Source organism: Sinohyriopsis cumingii, chromosome 3 (assembly GCF_028554795.1).
Source record: "Sinohyriopsis cumingii isolate HCF-2022 chromosome 3, ASM2855479v2, whole genome shotgun sequence".
NCBI lineage: Eukaryota > Metazoa > Mollusca > Bivalvia > Unionida > Unionidae > Sinohyriopsis > Sinohyriopsis cumingii.
Genome location: NC_142963.1, coordinates 19,525,786 through 19,551,553, shown reverse-complemented (window position 1 = coordinate 19,551,553; position 25,768 = coordinate 19,525,786). Strand labels below are relative to the sequence as shown.

The window sequence follows — 25,768 nt, the reverse complement described above, 5'->3', positions numbered from 1 at the left end:
ACAAAAGGAAGCTCCCAAAGTAAACAAACAGTCGGACTGCTCGCTGTCCATTTCTAGTTTTTAGAAGATTCTATTTCATTAAATCCATGTCATTGTCCAATACTGGACAATGGTGACAGTGTTGCTAAAGAAACTCCCATTTGATTAAAAATGCCAACAACTTGACATTGTTTGGGACCCCTGGTGAAAATCCGGTTAGAAATTACAAATCAGTTAATGAAATGACTAGGCTTTGTTTTTTATGTCCTTGATGCCTTATGTTTTTAAAATTGGTAGCAGGGGTACAGATAAATGGGATGTTGTGAGAATTCCAGGGTCTTCCATTAGATTTAAAGTTCGAGGGTGAGTTGTCAGAGTAGGAGGAGGGTTTGGGGATACAGGTGTGTTTTTTAAAGTAGTTGGGTGTAAAATCAAAGTACCCAGATAAATCACCCAGCTCCCAGCTGATAAGGGAAGCCCTGGAATACTATACATTGTCTTGCCCTGCTTAAGCCAGTTCAGTCACAGGATCACAGATAGTATTGCCAGAAATATGCTAAACTGGAATCAGAATATGAAAATGGAAAAACTGAGTTTTTCAGTATTAATTTTGCATATGCAGGAAATGTCATTAAATGATGGCAGAAACCCCTAACTCTGGAGGAAATGTTTTTGACATGGGAGGTTCACATGTATGCAGATCACATGAGGATTAATATTCTCTATGGTAGAATTTGAAGAAACAAACATTGTTTAAAATATTCATCTTAAAATAACTGAATAGGAATGGTTATACTTTATTCATATTCAAATTGTTGTAATCGGGATTTTGATAGTTTTAGATATTTGATGGACATCAGGAATATATACTTTGGACCCTTGACGGTTACAGATTTGTAGTCAAATCACCAAGGACTTGATCTCAAGTTTATACCATATAAGATTACAAGTAACATTAAAAGCAATATTACTCTTTGTTCATGAAATGTAGCTAGGTTGGCTTTAGTTTTGTTTGCTCCTATGTTGTTAATTTGATTTTACATGCAATAAAATTGTTTAAATGGAATGATTTTCATGCTAAACTCTAAGATAAGGAATTACTACACATTAGGAAAGAAAACTAAACATCTGCCAGAAGGATTACTCATCTTCGTATGAGGGTCAACAGCCATGAGGATGGTCTCTGCATCAGTTGCTAGCAGTTACTTTTCCAACTGAGGGATGGGTGGGGCCTTAGTCGATTTTTCCTGTACAAGGCTGAACAACAGGCTCCCACTTTATGTCCCTCCAGTACCAGATGAGAGCGCATGGTCATTTTAAAGTGAGATTGTATCCATACATCCATCCACCTGCATCATCCATTCATCTAGGTCAGGAAGCAATCTACATCCAGAGTTTACAATGCCAAGTGGAGAATCTACTGTAATTAGTGCTTTCCTCTTTTAAATGCAGTTGCAGACTTTCTTATCTTTCTTTGCGAGGAAAGTGAATGTTCTGTCCACATTAAGGTGTCTAATGTTCTCAAGCTCACTACGAGTCAGATCTTCACCGTAATGCTTTGAGTTTCAGAAACAGGTATCTTGCTCACCAATCCAAAGATGGAATCTTTCATGTTTTCTTTAGACATTGTGAAAACCCCCCTTTGAGTGCAGACATGATTTTTCTCATTTTAAACTGGAATTCCGCTTTTCTCTAGACTCGAATCAGATATTGGAAAAAACTGGAAAAAGTGCAATTAATTACTATAAGGAGAAAGATTTCTTGCTTGAGAGAACAGATGTAGCCCTCTGGCAGAATATGCGCACTGCATGTCGCCAGGCACCAGCTTGAAAGGAAAAAGGTTCTCGTTGAGAAGGAAAAGAAACGATTGCACATCGAGCCAAAAAAGTCAGTGGTGACAAAAAGGAAGGCTAAAGAAATTTGCCAAAGCCAGAAAAAGAGCTTGACTGGCATATCAACACGTGTCCATTGGAGAAAAAGACTAGTCAATGTACAGGATTATTTGTATATAGTTGATGTACTTGGGTGTATATTTTACAGATTTGTTATGAAAAGAGAGAAGTATAATATATTTGCTGCAAAAATTGAGAAATTATGATGCGAACACTGACTTGCACATGAAATAACTTTAGCATCAATTATATTGAAGAACAAATTGATGTGACTATAAATAATGTGAAATTATTGAACTCAAATTGAACATTTTGGTTAAGTTATTTTTCAGGGTTATTTTGGTTTATTTTATGATCATAAGTTGCACCAGGAGCAGTTTTTTATGAGTGTAAAATGCATTTTTGGACCTTTGGAGCAGGGGTGCTGTCCCTCGAGACCTTGTTCAGAGAGGAACCCCAAACCCACCTTAAAATATTTTCAACTTTTTTTATGGAAGACCAAAATCATGTCTGTGAGTGAAGCTTCTTTCAAGAATCTTACCCTTAAGCCATTTTTCTTCTCATGTTCATGGTTCATTGGTAAGAGTGATTCTGTTTCTCTTTCTTTGCAGTTACCTTCAATAGCTCCAGTTCGTATTGAGACCCCCAGTCATATCTGCACTGGTGGTGATCATGATAGGCTCTTTCCCAACCAGGACATTAAGGTTTATTTGGTTCCTGTAAAGAAATTAATGAAATAATTGGAATTACCTCATTTAACCTCTGAAGCATTATATTTCAGTGGCCACCATTTCCAGATGGATTGTCTTCGCCATCAAGAACTTATTATTTCCTCACCAGGAGGGACCATGAAGTTAGGGCTATTGATACATATTGGATCTGCTTGAATCACTCTTCTTTGGATAATGTTTCGAGAGCTGCCTTCTGGCTGTCTCACATACCTTCTCTTTTACCTTCAATCTTTGATGCACCGAAGTGATGACATTTTCTTTGTTGGGTTCTATAGTTGTAGCATAGCATGTGGTACATCCTTATACCAGACTACAGCAGTGAGCACTCCTACTGTAAGGGTAAGTGCATTTGTTAGGTATAACAGTTTTGTGCTGGCCATGAGCCTGTCTCCTAAATGGAAAATTCAGAAAAGGCTTTAGTAGCAAGTAATGCTATTAATATCAATAGTTTAATTATTTATTACTACTGTTGCAATGATTCCATCCTCCCACTCATCCTGATGTCCTGAATCAAAAGAGACAGGTGTTCTGTTTGTTGGTTATGATAAAGGAGTCAGACTGGTATCATGTTCTTTTCGATTCTGAACCATGCAATACTTCCTGGAGGATGGAATACTTGGACTGGGGACTAGAAATACTGGAAAAAGAAAGCAATACAATAGTAGCAGGTAAGTATTATATAATTTAAATTAGTCCTTCCCTCACCAACAAAGAAAGAAAACTACTTCATTTAAGGCAACAGCGAGTAATACTTTGCATCTTCAACACACATCTTTTTGATTTACATCAAACAAATTGGGTTGTTCCACTTTGTGTACTTTCCCTAATGAACTCAATTGGCCTGAATCTGGAATAAAATAACTTTTATCCCATTAGGTGCTAGTCATGATATCAGCAGTGATCACTGATGCTAATAACGGTCCTGTATTGGTTGTCGTGATGTTAATAGAACTATATCCATTTGTTTCAGTTTGCCCTGTAGCAAGCATTGTAAAGTAACTAATCTGTATTTAGAACAGAAGTATGACAAATACTCGTGAAGAAGATGGGGGCGTAACTGATTTGTAAAAACAATGGCACTCTTTTTTGAGTGTAGGAATTTTTTTGATATTGAATAATTAGCATATATCATAATTTGCTCGAGTTCTCATTTTTCCACGCATGCAACGACACACTAATCATTTACCATTCAACATTTCATTTTCTGGATTAATATCATTTCTTAATTAACATATATATATATATACTTAAGATGTTTTCACCTCCAAAGAAAATTATATGCATTCCACAAAAAGTGAAGCATAGATTGGAGTACACCAAAAATTGGCCTTGCATTCAGCCATGGAAACATCGATGGACATTGTGCTTTTCGCATAATAGTGGTCTGCTTACTTTAGAATTGGGAATGTGCACAGAGGATGTTACTGTTGCTTACAATATTATTATATAGTACATGTTTGACAGAGAAATTGTAAGCAACAATGTGAGCAACAATGTGAGCCCTTGTAGCTTATGGTTGAGCGATCTGAAAAAGCACACTGCTAGCAAAAATCAGATTTTGGGAAAATTAAGAACACCCCCAGCAGATTTCAGCTCTGGAGTACTTTAAGCCCCCAACTGGAGTCTTGCAAGCTACAAATGCTGAAGCATTGTTTGTGAAATTTCTTGTTGAATATAACCAGTCTTTCTTAGTTGGAGATCAGCAAGAGTGACAGTGAAAGAGTATTTCCTGTCATGAGGAAAAATAAGAAAAAATTAGTGCCTCCTTAGGTGCTGAAAATTTGCAACAATTTTAGTTACCAAGATTTACCAGCAGGCGAGATGCCTGAACTGTTTTGAAAGCAAAATTTCCATAGCCCCAGTTGAGGAAGTTCAAGTCTGCTACAGCATCATATCATGACAAATAGTGTGAAGTTTGTATGTTAGTAAATTTGGCTGCAAGTAAATTTGTACATGTAATCAGTGTAAATAATGTGTTTTAGTTTGGGGGAGGGATTTTCATATAATGTACTAACCATCAAAGTGGATGGAGCTAGTGTCATGGTATAATCTTTCACTAATTGTGTTCAAAATTCACAAAATTTTATCCCTTTTTTCACTAATTGTGAGGCTGGAGGGTTTGTAACTCTGTATTGGTGTTGAGAAAGCTCAGCATATAAATCACTGGCATCCATATGTCTTTTTGTCTGTTCACATGCATATATGATCAGCTTCTCGAGAACTCTGTTACTTGGTATGTGGATACATATTGATGTGAACAACACCAGTTTACTGGCCATGGTACCATATTTGGTAGAGAATCAGATTCATAATCAGAGGGCTGTGGGTTCAATAACCGCCCATACTAGACTGGTTCTATGACATCTCTGTGTCCTTGACAAAAGCATTTTGCAGACCTGCCAACCCTTGCAATTTTGCCGTAAGTCCTTAAAAAATATGCTTAAAATATGGACTTATGGATTAATGCAAAAAATATGGAAATGTTGATGCTGTAAAATCCAGGTCATTGGTTCATCTGGGTTTGATTTCCATCTGGGTTTCATATTAGATTTACTGGAGTTAGTCGGGGAACCAGACTAAATTTGCAGTAGTACCTCAGATGTTTTAAACTGCACATATTTTATGTGGGAAGTGTTCTCATGATCCAAGTGTTTATTATAGAATTATTTTAAATATGGCATCCAGCAAGTGATGCATGTTGGAGACAAATCTGAGATGAGTTAATAATTAGTACAGAAGAATAATAAGGAATATTCAGATTCTTTTGAGTTAAAGCAGGGTGGGGCACGATTATGTTTATTGGTCATCACGTGTCGTGCTGCATGTTTTGAATATAAAACTTTTAAGATACATGTTTTCCATCTTTGCAATAATAGCATATGATATTTTGTTAAACCTTACTGAAAACCTGTCAAACATATGAAAAAAATCTGCTGCCTTACTGAAATGGTCCTGTTAGGGTTGGCAGGTCTGCATTTTGGTTTCCATTTCCTTGCCATGGTATAGTCAATAATGTACTGACAGTTCCATTAAGAAAAATAAATATAATCAACCAGATGAGCAAATAAAGCTTCAGGGTGAGTTGGACTTGCAAGCCATGCCAAGCATCTCAATCATGCATTCTTGCCAGAAAAAATAATATAAAGTTTCACTAATCTTTCTTTGCAGGTAAAGAGTTCCGAGCCCTGTACATTTCCACCGTGAGGACACGTCACCTGATTGAAGCAAGCCATGTTCAAAACACTGGGTTGACAGAATGTGATGGCGAAAGTGGTGATTTTGGCTTCCTTTCCGACTCTAAACTTCTTAACACTGCTCTGACTCGGGCGCAGTCCCTTGTGGTTGTAGTAGGAGACCCTGTAGCTCTCTGTGCCATTGGAGAATGTGTTAATGTCTGGAGGGTGTACCTAAAACATTGTCAAAACATGAACAGTTTGTATCCTCCTAATCTCACACTAGACTCTATCAAGCAGCAGGTACAGAATCTTCTCAACTCTCCAGCAAGAGAGAGATTGCTTCAGGTTGCCAATCAGCGCCAACAGGCAGTCAGGCAAGTACCAGCAAGAGAGACTGCTAGTAGTACTACTGAGACATCTACCTCTGATGTCTGGACTCGAAATCAGAATATCAGTAAACTAAGTGGTCTACCATCAGTCACTGCTGGGGATCCACAGACTGGAAATGGAGTGTCTGATCAAAAGGTACAGACGGTTGTAATGAATGCAGAAGAAATAATGATACAGCTTGTTAAGATGGCTAGGCAAGGTGTTGTAAACAGTAGTGGTTCTGGCATGGAGATGCCAGTAAGAGTTGACTGTATCAAGATTCATGAAAAGGCTGGACATGCTGTTTTATGGTACACTCAAGTGGATGGGCCTGTTCCTCATGAAGAGAAGGACGAGGAGGGCAGAGAGTCAAATATATATACGAACTACACTGAGGAAGAGCTACAGGAGTTTATAAAGCTTAATCCAGACAAATACAAACGTTGTCTCGTTCATATTGACTCATTCACTAGCATGTATGCAGAAGTCCTGGACAAACTGTCTCCATTTAGTGAGATCCAGTTGAATAATCGGGCCAGGTGTGGACAGGCTTTTCATAATGATGAGGCTGTAGTAGAGGTTTTGGATACCAAAGAAGAGACCCCAGAGAGACAGAATGATATTTCAACATCAGTTCAAGGACAAGTGATTGGTGTGCTGAAGAGATTTATAGATCCTAATAACCATCTGTTCTTGTGTATTGTGGAATCAGGTAGCACAGGAAGGATGTTGCCTCTTAACCAGGGTATCCCACCTATTTATAACCTTGTGACAAAGTCCAGCCTGCAGCGAGCTAAACGAGGCAATGTCTGTGTTTATAAACTCACTACCACTAGCATAAATTTCAGCCACTTCGATAAGATTGATCCTGTAAATCCTTATTCCAGATTGTATATAGTTCAGTATCTACAGTGGGAACCATGTCTCCAGTCACCAGTTGGAGTTGTTATTGGGGTGCTTCCAGCAGGAGATACCATTAACAGTGGTATGCAGATCTTGAACAGAGTGCATTATGTTGCCCAAAATTTCAGCCCAGGACTACATGCTGAAGTCGGTCAGCTATATCCAGTCAACTATCAGTTGCCTGCCAGTGTAATTTCATCACGTGTAGATCTGAGAAATGACTGGACATTCACTATTGATTCACCATCTGCGGAAGATCTTGATACTGCTTTTAGTATTTCACAGAAGGAGGATGGATGCTATCTCATTGGTGTCCACATTTCGGATGTAGCCTACTTTGTGCCTAAAGATAGCTGCATTGACCAGGAAGCCATTAATAGGGGAATATCTCTCTATCCAATGAATCATGAACCCATACATATGCTTCCAGCACGACTTTCCAAAGATCTCTGTAGTTTAAAGCCTAATATTGATCATTTGACACTCTCTATTCTGATGACTGTACAACATTCAGGGGAGATAACTGATGTTCAGCCAACCAAAGGAATCATTCAGTCCAAGAGGAGGTTCACTTATCAAGAAGCAGAGGAAATCCTTCAAGATCCAAATGCACAAAATGATTATCTTAAAAGTTGCATACTCTGTTTGTATCAGATCGCTATGATCTGGAGAAAGCTGCGCCTTGGAAATGCTTACATTTATCATGACATGGATAATGAGGCAGAACTTACCCCTGCCTCACACCAGCTTGTGCAAGAAATCAAGATAATGACTGATCATCAGGTAGCACTATTGCTTTTACGGCAATTCCCGTCATGTACCCCTCTTTGTCATCAGAGTCCCCCAAATGAAGTAAAACTGGATGAATGGAAACAGAAATTTGCTGCAGATGCTGTAAACTCCATAGCACTAACAAAGCCCTTTCTTGAGGGCATGGCTGTCTGTAATTGCCGCCTAGCTTGCACCTGTATTGCGACATTCATAAAGCGGAGAAATATCAAAGTGCGAGACACATTTGATATTGATTCATACTTATGGGAGACACTGGTTCAAGCATCAGATTCAGCAGACTTCTATCATGTCCAAAATATTATTGTGGAGGTCAAGAGCCATCCTCAGTTAACCGTGGCACGGCTTAATCTGTGTGAAATTCAGAGTTGTTCTAAGTATGCCTGTTCAGGCGACCTTTCTGACAAAGAACAGAGTCATTACTCTATCAACTTGTCTCCCTGTACCCATTTCACTGGTCCTTTGCACCGTTATTTTGACATCGTCACACAGAGATTTCTAACAGCCTACCTAGACTTGAGACCGGCACCTTATTCCAAGACTGATGTTCAAAGAATCTGTTTTAGTCTCACAGAAGTCTATACTTCAGCCAGACTGTATGAAAATGAAGTCCATTCTTTGAACCTGAGTTCTGCACTGAGAGCACGACCATTAGTTGTAAATGCTGTTGTTGATTCTGTAACTGATAGTGCCCTGAAGGTCCTATTCCCAGCAGTTCCAGATATACCGTCTAGCCAGAGATCAATTCCTCTTGAGCACTTGTGTCCAAGTAATGTTGTGGTCAAATCTGTTGACTCCATCTCTTTAAAGTGGCATCAGCGTGTCTATGATCTTCAGCATACACAGTCAGCAACTTTGTATCAAAGCTCCCATAGTGGAGTGCTAAACCCTGATCGCTTTGTCCTCAAGATTCATGCCTACCACTGGCAGAAATTTCTAATGGCCATTAGAGAAAGCAATCTAGAGAAGTTGAGTAGTGCTGTAGCATTGGTTAAGAATAATGTAAAGAATCCAGCTTCAGGAGCTAATTATGTCATTGACATTTCTTCAGAAGTTTTGGTAGGTGGAAAGATAAAACACGTGTCAGAGTTTTCCATGGATATTCATCAAAGCTCAGTAATCCAGATACAGGTGTCAGCGCAGATGTACAAAGGATTAATGGTACCTATGCTTCAGTTACTGACTCTTACACCAAGGCTGAGTATTTGTCTAGAACATCATCGTAATCCTGTGCTATGCTTTGCTTATAAATCTATTTCTCAAGTTACAAGTACGTACCTTGATGAGAAGACCTACCAGTCTGCATGGCTTCCGTTGTTGAACATGGAAGCATCGTGTGCAGCTGTGTTGCATGGAGAGTCTGTAATAATACATAATGTCAACATTGAATGGAGTGTCCAGCAATCTGATAGTGGAGCTGCTCATATAGCTTCGTTTGTCCTGCCAATTTCATTTCTCAAAGAGAGGCAAATTAAATTTTCTTATGAAATTCCTTTGGAAGAATTATTTCATCCTAGCAACTCTGATCTTCTACTGAGTTATTTCATGGACTACTGTTGTGTACGCTATGATGGGCTTCAACTTCCAGATGACCCAGTCCTTAATGACAGTATAGCAGTTATTGTGAATAACGGTGTTCCTGTGTGCTGGGTAGGCCATTGCATGATAACTTCAGTGTCCCAATTCAGTGGTGACATGCTGAAAATGATCATGAAGTTGAACCAGAGTAGTGTTTCATTTCCACAGCAACTACTAGTGAATATGGGAGGCAAAGATTTACCATGTACCCTGGAAGTGATCATGAAAACTCCACAAGATAGGTAAGTGGACCAATTTTGCCTCATTAGAGGGGTAGATGTTTTATGTCACTTCCAGATTTCTACAGGACCTATTTAAGTTATTTTCTATTAATTCCCTGCAACTGCTAACTCACCTGGCTAAAAGGCCTGAATTTACAGTGTGGCCCTGCATCTGTTTTGCATCATCCATTATCCATCTGTCAATAGTTGATTGTTACTCATCTGTTGGACATTTTTCTGATTCTCTTTTGATAATCTTTGAATATGGGCTGATATCATCAGAATCTCTGACAAGGTTAGTAATGGACTAGATCCATGCACTTTGATCAAGTCTTCTTGCATCTGGTTGGATTTGCATGTTACCCCATCTGGAAGACTGTGTTTCTCATCACATCTGATCCGACTTGGAGTCTGGTCTTATTTGATGAAATGTTTGGATAATTCAATAATGAACAAATTTCATACATATTAATGAAGTTATCTTGCATCTGATTGGCTAAGCTTGTTAGCACTCTGAAAGTCACATTGCTGATCCAATTTTGATCATACTTGGAACATAGGCTATATGATCAAGATATTGCACGAGTTTTTGGAACATAAGCTATGTGATCAAGACATTACATGAGTTTAATAATGGGAGATCCTTGCATTTTTATCAGGTGATTGATCTTGTATGAGATTGACTAAGCTTGTTGCCATTCTATATAGGCTATTTCTGGTCTGATTTTGTATCATTTTGACTGACCGCTCCGGTGGCCTAGTGGTTAGAAAGTCTGCCTTGGATGTGGGAAGTTGTGAGTTCTAACCCCTGCCAAGCCATACCTAAGACTAATAAAAAGTCGTACATAAGACTTATAAAAATAGTACTAACAGCTGCCTCACTAGGCACTCAGCATCAGGGGGTTAGTGTTAGGACTATTTGGCCTGGTGTCACGATAATGTGACTGGTTGGGACATCATTATAAACTGCCACACTGCATACATTGTAGTGATATGATGCAAAAAAATTTAAAGCTTCATTAAAAATTCAAATCACATACACAGGTCAAATCGACCAAACTTCTTGGTATTCTACATAGACTGTATTTCTGATCCAATTTTTATCAAACTTGGTAACTGTATTTAAATCATGAAGATACAGTTCTAAGATATGAGTATGCTGATACTGTGAGGTGATCTGGCGTCTGATTAGCTGTTCTTGTCAGCACTTCAGTCACTTGGTTTCTGATAAGTTTTTTATTTTAAGAGGAATATATTTTCAAGATCCAGTGAGTTTTATTATGAGTACCACACATACTATGGAGGTGATGTCACATCTAATTGGCTGATGTTCTTACCACTCGAGATTATTTTTGACCCATGTTTAATTATACTTATTTTTGACCCATGTTTAATTATACTTATTTTTGACCCATGTTTAATTATACTTATTTTTGACCCATGTTTAATTATACTTATTTTTGACCCATGTTTAATTATACTTATTTTTGACCCATGTTTAATTATACTTATTTTTGACCCATGTTTAATTATACTTATTTTTGACCATGTTTAATTATACTTATTTTTGACCCATGTTTAATTATACTTGATAAATAGGCTAATATCCTCAAGTTGTTGGATTTATTTTATTATTATGATCAACACCTCCGCATGTATGTTTACCTTTAATGATGGTATTTTGTTTAGGATCTTAATCAGACTTTGCAAATAGACTTGGATCAAGCTCTCAGATGATGGTGCTGAACAAGGTCTTGCATATTAATGATGTGACCTTGCATCTGATTGACTGAGCTTTTCAGCACTCTGGCAACTATATTCTATGTGTTAACCAGTCCTGTTAAATGGTCTTTTGTCATCAAGATGTTGGATGAGTTTGATCATGTAAAGTAATTTGTATCTAAATGGCCTAGTTAGTTATCACTGTAGTGACAAAAGTGTTTGATCGAATTTTGTTCTAACAGATGAGCTCATATCCTCATTGTTTTAGGTTCTATAATAAGAGAGATTAGTCCATAATGAGATTTGCATCTGATTGGCAGAGTTTGTTATCTCTCTAGCTTTAGAGAAGGTATTCTCAACTATTTAGGTAAAGCTTTGAAAGTAGGTTTAATTCATTGAAACATTGGATGAACAAGAGACTTTGTACTCTATGCCTTATCTTTGTTATCGGTTTTTATCACAATAAGTATAACTGACATGAGATATTTACTGTGGTTTGTGTATTTGTAATGCGGTACTGTATGAGCCGGTTTAATGGAAAGGTCCATTGTTATGTTATGTAAGCTAGATGAGTAATAATAGGTCTTTTTGTGTCTCTTGTTTTCTTATTTTGTTTGATTAGGACACAGAAATAAGAAAGTTTTATGTTGTGGCTGCCAGAAAGATAACATCCTAATCTTGACATCAAAATTGTAACTTTGTTACAAACATTTCTCGTTGTTATAAAAAAAATACCATCTAGTAATATGTCCCTCTTGTTTACCCATCTTAGAAATTATTTTAGCTAGAATACTATCATTGTAAATATACACGCTATTGATTTTAACCACATAATAACCTGTCATAATACGAAAAACTTTATCTCGGTTTTACTCTTTTGCATCCACAAGATTTAAGTTGCATATGTGTGTCAGTTGTCAGTACATGGGTTTATACAACTGCATTTTCTGTACATCTGTACGTGGTCAATAAAACGTTTGTTAAAAATTTGATTAAAATCAATGTTTCCATTTGCAAAAGAATTAGTAAAGTACATTCTAATTTTTTACTTTGGTGCACTTTTCTTTGGTCTTGACAGAAATGTAGATTATGCAGTGCGGTCCCTAACCAAAGCCTCTTCATTGGCTAAAGACATTGCTGTTGGAAGAAATCCAGTTGCCAATAGTAAGTTACAGACTGAAAATGCTATGTGCTAAAGTATGTGATTTTGTCAAATGCTGTTAATAAATTTTCACTGTCTAATTACTCTTTGTTTGGTTGTATTTTAAAACTAAAAAACATAGCTTTTTGGGCAGACATAATATCAAAAGAATGCTCAGACATTCCAAATGAGCATGTCAGTATTAAAATATGTACCAGAATTACTTTACACACACATGTCAATATTAAAATGTGTTCCAGAATTACTAGAACATACACATGTCCATAGTTGAAAGTGTACCAGAATTACTTTACACACGTCATTAAAAAGTGTACCAGAATTACTTTACACACACATGTCAATATTAAAGTGTGTACCAGAATTACTAGAACATACACATGTCAATATTAAAATGTGTACCAGAATTAGTAGAACATACACATGTCAATATTAAAATGTGTACCAGAATTAGTAGAACATACACATGTCAATATTAAAATGTGTACCAGAATTAGTAGAACATACACATGTCAATATTAAAATGTGTACCAGAATTACTTTACATGCACATGTCAATATTAAAATGTGTACCAGAATTAGTAGAACATACACATGTCAATATTAAAATGTGTACCAGAATTAGTAGAACATACACATGTCAATATTAAAATGTGTACCAGAATTAGTAGAACATACACATGTCAGTATTAAAATGTGTACCAGAATTAGTAGAACATACACATGTCAATATTAAAATGTGTACCAGAATTAGTAGAACATACACATGTCAATATTAAAAAGTATACCAGAATTAGTAGAACATACACATGTCGATAGTAAAAAGTGCACCAGAATTACTTTACACACATGTCAATATTAAAAAATGTACCAGAATTAGTAGAACATACACGTGTTGATATTAAAAAGTGTACCAGAATTACTTTACATGCACATGTCAATATTAAAATGTGTACCAGAACTACTAGAACATACACATGTCGATAATTAAAAAATGTAACAGAATTAGTAGAACATACACATGTCCATATTAAAAATGTACCAGAATTACTAGAACATACGCATGTCAATATTAAAAAGTGTACCAGAATTACTAGAACATACACGTCAATATTAAAATGTGTACCAGAATTACTAGAACATACACATATCGATATAAAAAAATGTACCAGAATTAGTAGAACATACACATGTCAATATTAAAAATGTACCAGAATTACTAGAACATACACGTCAATATTAAAATGTGTACCAGAATTGCTAGAACATACGCATGTCAATATTAAAAAGTGTACCAGAATTAGTAGAACATACACATGTTGATATTAAAAAAATGTACCAGAATTAGTAGAACATACACATGTCAATATTAAAATATGTACCAGAATTAGTAAAACATGCACATGTCAATATTAAAAAGTGTACCAGAATTACATGGGCATACATATGTAAATTTCGTACACGAATTGTTAACCACATTTTGACCAGTTGACTAGCATATCTGCTTTCTGTGAAAAAGCAAAAAACATCCTTTTCAGAGCTCCAACATTGTGTGTTATGTGCTAGAATAGTTGCCTGTTTATTGAATAGTTATTATTTGGCTGACAACTTTTCTCTGTTAATCACAGTATCACATATAGTTTAGAATACTTGCACAAAATGACATTTGGGCAGCATAAAGACTATTAGTTTTGACTTTAACAGCAGGCCACAAACAGTTGCTAGCAGTTGTTATGAATCGGTAAAGAATTATGCATCTGCTTAAGCCTGCGCCATATATACATTTGAAATCCTTAGAGCTGTGGAATAACAAGGGTTTTGTGCCAAGAAGTATTGAAATTTTTAAATGCTCTATTGTCAGTGGTTAATATTATCGAACGTTGTACATTTAATGTTTGACAAGCACTCCAAGTGGTGGAGTTAGTCCATATTAATTGTAGATTGCTTTTAGATTTATTGTCCTTGTATGTAACTATCATTGTTAAGATATTATATGTGTTGCTGCCACTGCACTTTCTTTTTGTTCCTTTCTTCAGTACATCTTATTTAAGGAGCCTGAGAAGGCTGAATGTATTTTGATGAAATTATTAAAGTTAGAATAATTGGTAACATTACATTTTGGCAAGGTGATTTTTGAAGTTCACATCAGTAATAAATATGCTTCTCTATAAAGTGAAAATTCATGCAGCTTCAGTTGTCTCAATATGAAAAATAACATTTGCTAGAATTGTGTGCACATGAAGTTATATAAAGAATGCTTATAGGAAACCTATTTGAACAGCACAAGCCATAAAACATCTGTATGGTGCTAATAATATTAACTTATTTGTGAAAGTCATATAAGATCTTTATGATGCTAATATCAACCTACTTGTACATTGTAAGCCGTATAAGATCTGTATGGTGTTAATATCAACCTACTTATACACCGTAAGTCATATTAAATCAGTATGGTGCTAATATTAACCTACTTGTACACCGTAAGTCATATTACATCAGTATGGTGTTTTTATTAACCTACTTGTACACTGTAAGTCATATTACATGTGTATGGTGCTAATATTAACCTACTTGTACACCGTAAGTCATATTACATCAGTATGGTGTTTTTATTAACCTACTTGTACACTGTAAGTCATATTACATCAGTATGGTGCTAATATTAACCTACTTGTACACCATAAGTCATATTACATTGTATGGTGCTAATATTAACCTACTTGTACACCGTAAGTCATATTACATGTGTATGGTGTTAATATTAACCTACTTGTACACCGTAAGACATATTACATGTGTATGGTGTTAATATCAACCTACTTGTACACCGTAAGTCATATTAAATCAGTATGGTGCTAATATTAACCTACTTGTACACCGTAAGTCATATTACATTGTATGGTGCTAATATTAACCTACTTGTACACTGTAAGTCATATTACATTGTATGGTGCTAATATTAACCTACTTGTACACCGTAAGTCATATTACATCAGTATGGGTGTTTTTATTAACCTACTTGTACACTGTAAGTCATATTACATCAGTATGGTGTTAATATTAACCTACTTGTACACTGTAAGTCATATTACATTGTATGGTGTTAATATTAACCTACTTGTACACCGTAAGTCATATTACATCAGTATGGTGCTAATATTAACCTACTTGTACACCGTAAGTCATATTACATGTGTATGGTGTTAATATTAACCTACTTGTACACCGTAAGTCATATTACATCAGTATGGTGCTAATATTAACCTACTTGTACACTGCAAGTCATATTAGATCAGTATGGTATTAATATTAACCTACTTGTACACCGTAAGTCATATTACATGTGTATGGTGTTAATATTAACCTACTTGTACACTGTAAGTCATATTACATCAGTATGGTGCTAATATTAACCTACTTGTACACTGTAAGTCATATTACATCAGTATGGTGCTAATATTAACCTACTTGTACACCGTAAGTCATATTACATCAGTATGGTGCTAATATTAACCTACTTGTACACTGCAAGTCATATTACATCAGTATGGTGCTAATATTAACCTACTTGTACACTGCAAGTCATATTACATGTGTATGGTGTTAATATTAACCTACTTTTACACCATAAGTCATATTAAATCAGTATGGTGCTAATATTAACCTACTTGTACACTGCAAGTCATATTACATCAGTATGGTGTTAATATTAACCTACTTGTGCACCGTAAGTCATATTACATGTGTATGGTGTTAATATTAACCTACTTGTGCACCGTAAGTCATATTACATGTGTATGGTGTTAATATTAACCTACTTGTACACTGTAAGTCATATTACATCAGTATGGTGCTAATATTAACCTACTTGTACACCGTAAGTCATATTACATCAGTATGGTGCTAATATTAACCTACTTGTACACCGTAAGTCATATTACATGTGTATGGTGTTAATATTAACCTACTTGTGCACCGTAAGTCATATTACATGTGTATGGTGTTAATATTAACCTACTTGTACACTGTAAGTCATATTACATCAGTATGGTGCTAATATTAACCTACTTGTACACTGCAAGTCATATTACATCAGTATGGTGCTAATATTAACCTACTTGTACATTGTAAGTCATATTACATCTGTATGATGTTAATATCAACCTACTTGTACACCGTAAGTCATATTACATAAGTATGGTGCTAATATTAACCTACTTGTACACTGTAAGTCATATTACATGTGTATGGTGCTAATATTAACCTACTTGTACATTGTGAGCTGTATAACATCTGTATGGTGTTAATATTAACCTACTTGTACACTGTAAGTCATATTACATCAGTGTTGTTCTAATATCAACCTACTTGTACATTGTGAGCTGTATAACATCTGTATGGTGTTAATATTAACCTATCTGTACACTGTAAGTCATATTACATCAGTATGGTGCTAATATTAACCTACTTGTACACTGCAAGTCATATTACATCAGTATGGTGCTAATATTAACCTACTTGTGCACCGTAAGTCATATTACATGTGTATGGTGTTAATATTAACCTACTTGTACACCGTAAGTCATATTACATCAGTATGGTGCTAATATTAACCTACTTGTACACTGCAAGTCATATTACATCAGTATGGTGTTAATATTAACCTACTTGTACACCGTAAGTCATATTACATGTGTATGGTGTTAATATTAACCTACTTGTACACTGTAAGTCATATTACATCAGTATGGTGCTAATATTAACCTACTTGTACACTGCAAGTCATATTACATCAGTATGGTGCTAATATTAACCTACTTGTACATTGTAAGTCATATTACATCTGTATGATGTTAATATCAACCTACTTGTACACCGTAAGTCATATTACATCAGTATGGTGCTAATATTAACCTACTTGTACACTGTAAGTCATATTGCATGTGTATGGTGCTAATATTAACCTACTTGTACACCGTAAGTCATATTACATCTGTATGGTGTTAATATTAACCTACTTGTACACTGTAAGTCATATTACATCAGTATGGTGCTATTATTAACTTACTTGTACACTGTAAGTCATATTACATTGTATGGTGTTAATATTAACCGTAAGTCATATTACATGTGTATGGTGTTAATATTAACTTACTTGTACACTGTAAGCCATATTACATCAGTATGGTGCTAATATTAACCTACTTGTACACTGTAAGTCATATTACATCAGTATGGTGCTAATATTAACCTACTTGTACATTGTAAGTCATATTACATCTGTATGATGTTAATATCAACCTACTTGTACACTGTAAGTCATATTACATCAGTATGGTGCTAATATTAACCTACTTGTACACTGTAAGTCATATTACATGTGTATGGTGTTAATATTAACCTACTTGTACACCGTAAGTCATATTACATCAGTATGGTGCTAATATTAACCTACTTGTACACTGTAAGTCATATTACATCAGTATGGTGCTAATATTAACCTACTTGTACACCGTAAGACATATTACATCTGTATGGTGCTAATTTTAACCTATCTGCTTGTCAGTAACGTACAAGGATGAGGAAGATCTGATGAAATTGCCAACAAGTCTGCCCTTGTGTAATCCAAATCAAGAACAGGCACTTTTGGCTGCCCTTACAGAGCCCTTCACATTGATCAATGGGCCACCTGGCACCGGTAAATCATTGATGGCAGTTAGACTGGGCTACATGTTTACCCAGAGGAATAAAACATCAGTTACAGAAATGGGATCCAAACCTCAAGTCCTTATTTGTGCACCTACTAACAAGTGTCTTGATGTACTGTCAGGTAAGCTCACAGTTTATGACAGAGAGTATTATATTGTGTCCATCAGGTGACAAGCATTGCAAGACTTTCCATATAAGGAGCAGCAAGCATTACAGAAAGTTTTAAATATTGGTTTTAGACAGAGAATCAAGATGCTCTTAAACAGCCATTTCAGGGGGAAAGATAAGTGACTACTTACAGCCTGTGTTTCTTGATACTGGTCTTTTATGCAGTTTGTTATTGGGACCTTGAGAATGTTGCAATAATTTGCTATTGGGACCTTGAGAATGTTGCGATGTCTTCTCATTATTGATATATCTAAGGCAACTTTGAGTGTTTTTACTTTGTGTTCACCTCAGTTGCATTGGCATATTTAGTGTCATATGTGTTTATACTTTTTATTGACTTTAACATTACAGAAATTGTCTCATTTTCTTTTCTTCTTTTGCTTAGAATCAGTTCTCCAAATGTAAGAAGTAGAATCATTATTTGAAGGAAAAAAACTTGTTTGAAATCTTTCTTTTCCATGTAGATTCTTGCACACTGGCAATGCTTGATTTTTGTCACAGAACTATGTTAGCTGATTGCCATACATTTAACCAGATTAAATAGAATTATTGCAAATCCAGTTGCAAATCTCAAGAGTCACCAACAGTTAATTGCTTGTGATTCATAAGGTGGGGTGTATTATGTTATAATGTTGGACTGTACATACAAACATGTTTGTCTGTCTGTCCATCAATCTGTTCCCTAAAGGTGATGAACAGTTATTTGACCCCTTCATATTTTGTGTGCCCTCCAAAGTCATATGATAGGTACACTGCATCCCTTTCACATGGGATAATGAAGCAACACTGGTTCTACTGCTTCTGTGAATAAAGTTCCTGGAAGGCTTGAACTTAAGGTACACGGGGCTCAAACAATTCCCAAACACTTGTCCCTGAGATAGGTGATGTGCAAGAGTTACTCATCCCTGTCCTTGTTATATTCCGCATGCTTCACTACACTGCTTACATTCTTGCTAAAGAAATACAGGTACTTGATGCAAGTTTGATACTAAAATGGCTCAGAATCATGAAAATAGTATGATTTAAGACATGGCTCCTTTGATAAACATATCATAGGAGTCAAAGTTTGTAATTTGAGAAACTTGTTGCACACATAACCCTTGTTTTGTTAATGGTATTTGCATTTAAAGTGAAGTATTTAAGTGATCTAGATGTATTTTCATTGAGCTACCACATATCTTTCTGAGCTAGATGTAGCAGAAGTTAAAGAGATGGAGAATGTCAAAATTGTATGATTTTCTGGTCTGACATTATTATAGATGCCCCAGATCACCCACATAACCCTTGTTTTGTTAATGGTATTTGCATTTAAAGTGAAGTATTTAAGTGATCTAGATGTATTTTCATTGAGCTACCACATATCTTTCTGAGCTAGATGTAGCAGAAGTTAAAGAGATGGAGAATGTCAAAATTGTATGATTTTCTTCTGGTCTGACATTATTATAGATGCCCCAGATCACAAGTATTTTCAGGACTGGGATATTATTAATAAACTGTCATGCCAAAGTAAAGACAATTGCAGGTATTTATAAAAGTATATAATAACTTTTGACAAGAAAAATGTCTGTAACTTATATTTTAAATGAAGAATTCCAGTGGTCTCAATTTTCACCAGCTTTCATACTAAATGATTCATTTGTGTCAAACCTCCATTCTAAGAACTACACACAGGCACAACAAAAGAATCAGAAGTCTTTACCCAAACTAGATTTCAACCAGTTGGCTGTTGTCTCAGTATTATTTGCTTTATACAGATTAAACAATAGTGTAACGGCTGTAAATCTAAGTACACAAAAATATAATTAATTTGTTTGTGTGTCCCAAGACTTACTTGCATGTAAAAAAAAAAATATAGCATTCTTGGTGAAGGCATTATGTGAAATTTGGTGAGACACTTGAAATTCTAAGTTAGAAAATAAGGTGGCAACATTTTAATTGTGAAAAGTAATAATGTGCTTATGGAAATATCAACTGTCATCTTCCCTTTATCATGGCAGTGTATTAATAAAGCTTATGGAAATGTCAACTGGTATTTTACCTTTGGTATGGCAGTGTGTCAAGAAAGCTTATGAAAATGTCAACTGGCATCCTCCCTTTGTCATGTTAGTATATTAGGAAAGTTTATGGAAATGTCAACTGGCATCTTCCCTTTGGCTTGCAGTATATCAATGAATATCAACTGGCATCTTCCATTTGGCTTGACAGTGTATCAGTAAAACTGATGGAAATATCAACTTTCATCATCTGTTTGCCCAGTCTGATGAAAATCAGATATCCATTGATATATATGACGATCTGACATCGACCACTTAGGGGTAATGTTCTGGTAACCTATGTTATTACTCTAATCGCTAATATTATCAACCAGTCAGATGAAGTCTTATATCTTTGCATGTCAAGACTGATCATTGTGGATAAAGAACATGAATGTGTACTGAATGATTTGATTCACGTTTGGATTTTTTAAAGCTGAATTTCCATTGGCTAATTCAAAGGTCACCATAACATGACCCCTTAAGCGGTCATCGTCTGATCTTCATGTAGTACAGTGGAGATCTGATTTAATCAGATTGCAATTTGGCATGACAACTTATCAATAAACCTTCAGTCTTGAAAATACTACTGTGGACCAGTAAATATAGTAACCAGACCAGATGAAAAATCACAAAAATTTTCACATTCTCTCTCTCTCAGCTTGTCAGAGGTCTGATTGGTAGAGATGTGTGATAGCTCATTGAAGGATATCTTTCTCCACTGCATAATGGTGCTAAAGTTACTGAATTACTGAACAGCATCACTGTAAATACATCACCATTATGCAACCATGGGCTAAGTGTGAAACTGCAACATAACCTGTTTATTATATTTACTCATTTTTGTATAAAGCTTGCATCTGACACTTCTATAAAGAAAAGAAAAAACTGAAGTTGTTTTCATTGCACCATGTTCAAGACTGGCAGCAAGAAGGCAAATTAGGCATAAGTTATTTATATATATATATATATATATATATATATATATATATATATATAATTGAAGCAAGCCAAATGTTGATCAGTGTTGAACTTTGGCATTTGTTAAAGGTAGAAAATGTACTCTGATTAATTTTCAAGGTGTAGATTTGCATCTACTTAGCCCAGGGATGAACACGTAGTAAACTTACACTCAGCCCAGTTAGGACAAACGGACAAGTGGTTTTCCTGATTCCAGGTATGGAAGAGGCATACTTGATTTTGGGGTCCAAAGGACATGGTAATTGTAACTTGGATGAAAATGTGGTTTGCACAATAACTTTTGTTCTGGAGTAAGCTCCTTGACCAGACTTTACAGAGGGCTTGCACTTAGGATAATTAAGAAACAGAGAGATTTAATGGTCTAAAGGTTAAAGGTCATAGTAAGGCTATTAAGAAAATAACAGGTTCTGCACACTAAGTTAAATTCATGACCATTACACTCAGACCAGCATTGAGAATCATTTAAAACAACAGTACCCCTTCTAGTACCTTATAGAGGACTAGTAAAAACTGGGCAGGCATGTAATGCGCTGTTCACATTACTCTTTCTTCATGAAGGAAATAGATTTTTAAAATTTCAGGTTACTTGTTAAGTCTTGGTGCCAGCTGCCCTGATATTGTAAGAGTATATGGAGAGGAGATTGAGCATGAGGAATACCCCCTACCTGGAGACTCGGTCCATGACAATGGTAAAATATCAGCCCCGGGGACTGAGGTAGATATCAGATATATGGATATATCGCTTCATCACTTGATACGTCACCCCTCAAATCCTAGTAGCAAGTCCATTGAAGAGCATGACACACTCTTCAGCCTCTATCCAGATGACATTGCAGATGATCAGGTAGCTGAATACATCCAGACAATTAAGGGAGCAGAAATGGATGTCTTGAGTAAAGCAGAAATTATAATAACGACTTGTTCCAATACTGCCAGCCCGCGTTTTAGGGGTTGTAATGTGCAACAGGTAAGAGGTTAAATTTGATCACAATTAAGATGGTGACAGGATATGATTCTTTAATTCTTAAGACTTTGCATTTCCGAAAGTTTCATCAGTTTATTGTTAAATGCTAAAAAGATTTAAAATTCATGTCAGGCATGGGGATGGATGGGCATGAGGGTGGTTACTTTTGAAGAACAGCATTTTGTTTCGTTCGTTATAACAACACATGAAGATCATTTAGTGCAATGCAGGTGGGTCCAACAATATAATTAATAGTAACTTTTTTTTAGTAAAATTTGTATTTTCCTGGTATCAAAGTTTTTTGTCCATTTAAGTCAATCAAATAAAACACATGCAATAATTCTGCAAAAATTTATATGGTCTATATATCCTAAAACATTTCTATTTAGGCTTTTGTACTGACTTAGAACATCATCCATTGACATGAGCAAGAAATAATTATGGCATGAGTTGAATAAATGTCTAATTATTGACATGTGCTCATGTTTATGTCTTGTATATGTTAGATCTTATATCATTATGTAAAGAGGTGCACCATAATGTATTGTTCCAGATTATAATAGATGATGCAGGAATGTGCACGGAGCCAGAAAGTATGATTCCAATCAGTCTACTCAGTAGCGCTGTTCAGATTACACTTCTGGGAGATCCCAAGCAGTTTAAGCCTATAGTGAAGGTGCAGACAGCCAGTGACCTTGGATTGAGCAAATCCCTGTTTGAAAGATATGCTGATAAAGCCATTGTACTCAGCAAACAGTATCGAATGGTAGGTTGTACAGCTCACTGTGCATTCTTTATGTATGCAGTAGAATTTTCTTCATATTTTAGCAAGGAAAAACAAATATTTCAGTCACAGTAATAAACTTGTTATCAGAATGACTCTTTTTTTTTTTTTTATATTGCATCATAGTGTATTCCAAACATATTTTCTGATTCCATTGATATTTGGCATCATCAGGTTTTTAGCTGAATTGACCAAAGCCATATGGGCTTATGGCATGGCATGGCTCAGGATAACTCATCCGTCAAGCAATCTTGCCTTTCTCAAAAACCACAATGCTGATTCGGATCAAGTTTGTCAGGAATGTTCCTAGAGCCATGTTCAACCAAATTCGGTTGTGGGTGGCTCCCCTTGTAATTATATGGTTTCCATACCAACCATATGAAAAACTTACTACCAAGTCTCCAAAACAGCTCGGCCAGTTTTGATCATACTTGATAGGAATGTTTCCTAGGACATGATGTAGGTCTCGGTAGGCTTCCCTAGTAGCAATGTGGCTTTCTTAGCAGCTAAGTGAAAAATCTATTTACAACTTCTAATGAGCAACTGATAAAACTTGAAGTGTTTCATAGGCCATTCTCTATTAGAATTGGTTTGGGAGGCTCTCCTGCAGAGATGTGGCAGAACATTTTGTTGTTGGTTGATCAAAGTTATTATGTTTGAGGAAATTAGACCTAAGTACCATTGCCAAGAAAACACCAAGGCAGCCAACGCACATCCAAATAACAACCATATTGAGAACTTATTTTTTCCTTCTGCACAATGGCTGAGCCATTTGTATCAGAATTTGGTAGCAGTGTTTGTTAGGTGTGTTGATATATATGTGTGTTGAACGACTATCCTACCAGTGATGTGGCTTTCATAGCTACCATGTAGAACTCTCTAGAGTGACTGAGTAAATTTGAATTAAATTTTGTATTACAATTTGTGTGATATGACTGTCATTACTAATAAATATGTATGACCTTCAGACTTGCCTTACCATATCAGACTAAATTTGTTTGGCCCTAGGAAGGACAAATTTCAAAATTCATATAAAAGCTGTTACTGCAATGTGTGTATCTGATCTTGCATTTTAATATAGCTTTAACAATTATAGTGATATCGCTACGATGTCTGCGGTGTGGCAGTTTATAGTGATGTCTATCCCTGGGGCATCATGATGCAGACATCTAGCCTCGTATCCCACCCAGTCAGATTATCCTGACACAAAGGCTGACCAGTTTTTACACTAACTTCTTAATGCTGAGAACCAGGCAAAGCAGCTGCTTGCATGATTTTTATAAGTCTTTGGTATGACTCGGCTGGGTTTCAAGCCTGCTACCTCCCACAGCTGAGGCAGACACTCTAACCACTTAGGCCACAAGAGTAGTCACTGCAGTATGTAGTTTGCCTGAAGTTAATCAAAATAGAAACACTTCAAAATAAACATCAGATATTATCACTTTTAATCAGACAGCTGAAAAATATCCTGACTTCTGTATCTTAACCCAAGATAGCTCCCTTATTACTATATTTGCTTATTAGGCTTATGTATGGCAGGTGAGCAATTTCAAACCCACTTGGATCTCTTGTGCTTTTTTTCTTTCTAATATACCATTTTATTCAAAAAGCACATTTTATGACCACCACTAAATATTAAACCATTTATGTTGATACAACAACAATAATTGGGAACAAATCTTGGCTCTATTACATGTCTTATTTTTAAAGTTTTGAAAACAAAAATTATTGAAAATGTATGTTGGAACTATGGACTTTGCTTTGCCCTGTTTTAACTTTGTTTAGCAAAGTACCATCAATTTATGGGTGTCCTTCAAACACGGTTCCTGTTGCTGTCACTTCATAATTACTAAAGAGGAAAAGCTAATAAGTAATAACATGTAGTCTTTCAAATTAAGATCCTTGCTGTCAGATCATGCACAAGTCAGCATTTTTCACATATGCTCCACCATAAATGCAGAAGGAACATATAGTGTTACCCATGTCAATCTATCAAGTTATCTAGGTCACTGTTTAGCAACTAGGTCACTGTGAGGGGGAATTTGTGTTCTTTGTGAACATTTGGGATATTATTTTAGCTCTGCTGATTGTAGACCCAAGGAGCATATGGGATAGGCTGTCTTCCATTCATCCATTAGCACAGTTATTTTATCACTGCTCCTAAACCACATGAAGGATTGCTAGGAAACTTGACACACATTCATCCCATGATATAGTTGGTCTTAATGAAAATGGCAGCCATCTTGAGAATATTGTTGTTCCTACTCTTGATGAAGGGATAGTCATATCAACATGGTTTTTTCACTACGACTTCTTTGAATGTCAAGTTGGTCATAAAAAAAACCTCAAGACATTCACTATTGCCATCACATTGGCCATGTTGAAAATCTTTTTTCCAGATTGACTGGTCATATCTGCATGGGTTTTTCACTGAAAGACTTCATATATGATGTCTAGTTGGTTGTAAATGAACATGATGCAAATCTGACTCCAAAATGGCAACTACAGTGCCCATCTTGAAAATCTTGTTATCGCTATTTCTCCAAGATGACTGGTCATATCAACATTGCGATTTTTCCACAAGAGTCAGGTTGGTCAGAAATGAAAAAG

At 35.8% G+C, this 25,768-nt stretch overlaps 1 protein-coding gene across 1 annotated transcript in view; it reads left to right on the top strand.

The window, feature by feature from the left end:
• The window catches only part of LOC149802503 (3'-5' exoribonuclease HELZ2-like), a 182,325-nt gene that overhangs the window by 135,114 nt on the left and 21,443 nt on the right, over positions 1 to 25,768 (top strand). Inside the window, exons 25-29 of the mRNA XM_089951747.1 lie at positions 5,771 to 9,659; positions 12,439 to 12,524; positions 18,086 to 18,349; positions 21,992 to 22,377; positions 22,928 to 23,140. Coding sequence (XP_089807873.1) covers positions 5,771 to 9,659; positions 12,439 to 12,524; positions 18,086 to 18,349; positions 21,992 to 22,377; positions 22,928 to 23,140 — 4,838 coding nt within the window. The remainder of the gene's footprint in view (positions 1 to 5,770; positions 9,660 to 12,438; positions 12,525 to 18,085; positions 18,350 to 21,991; positions 22,378 to 22,927; positions 23,141 to 25,768) is intronic.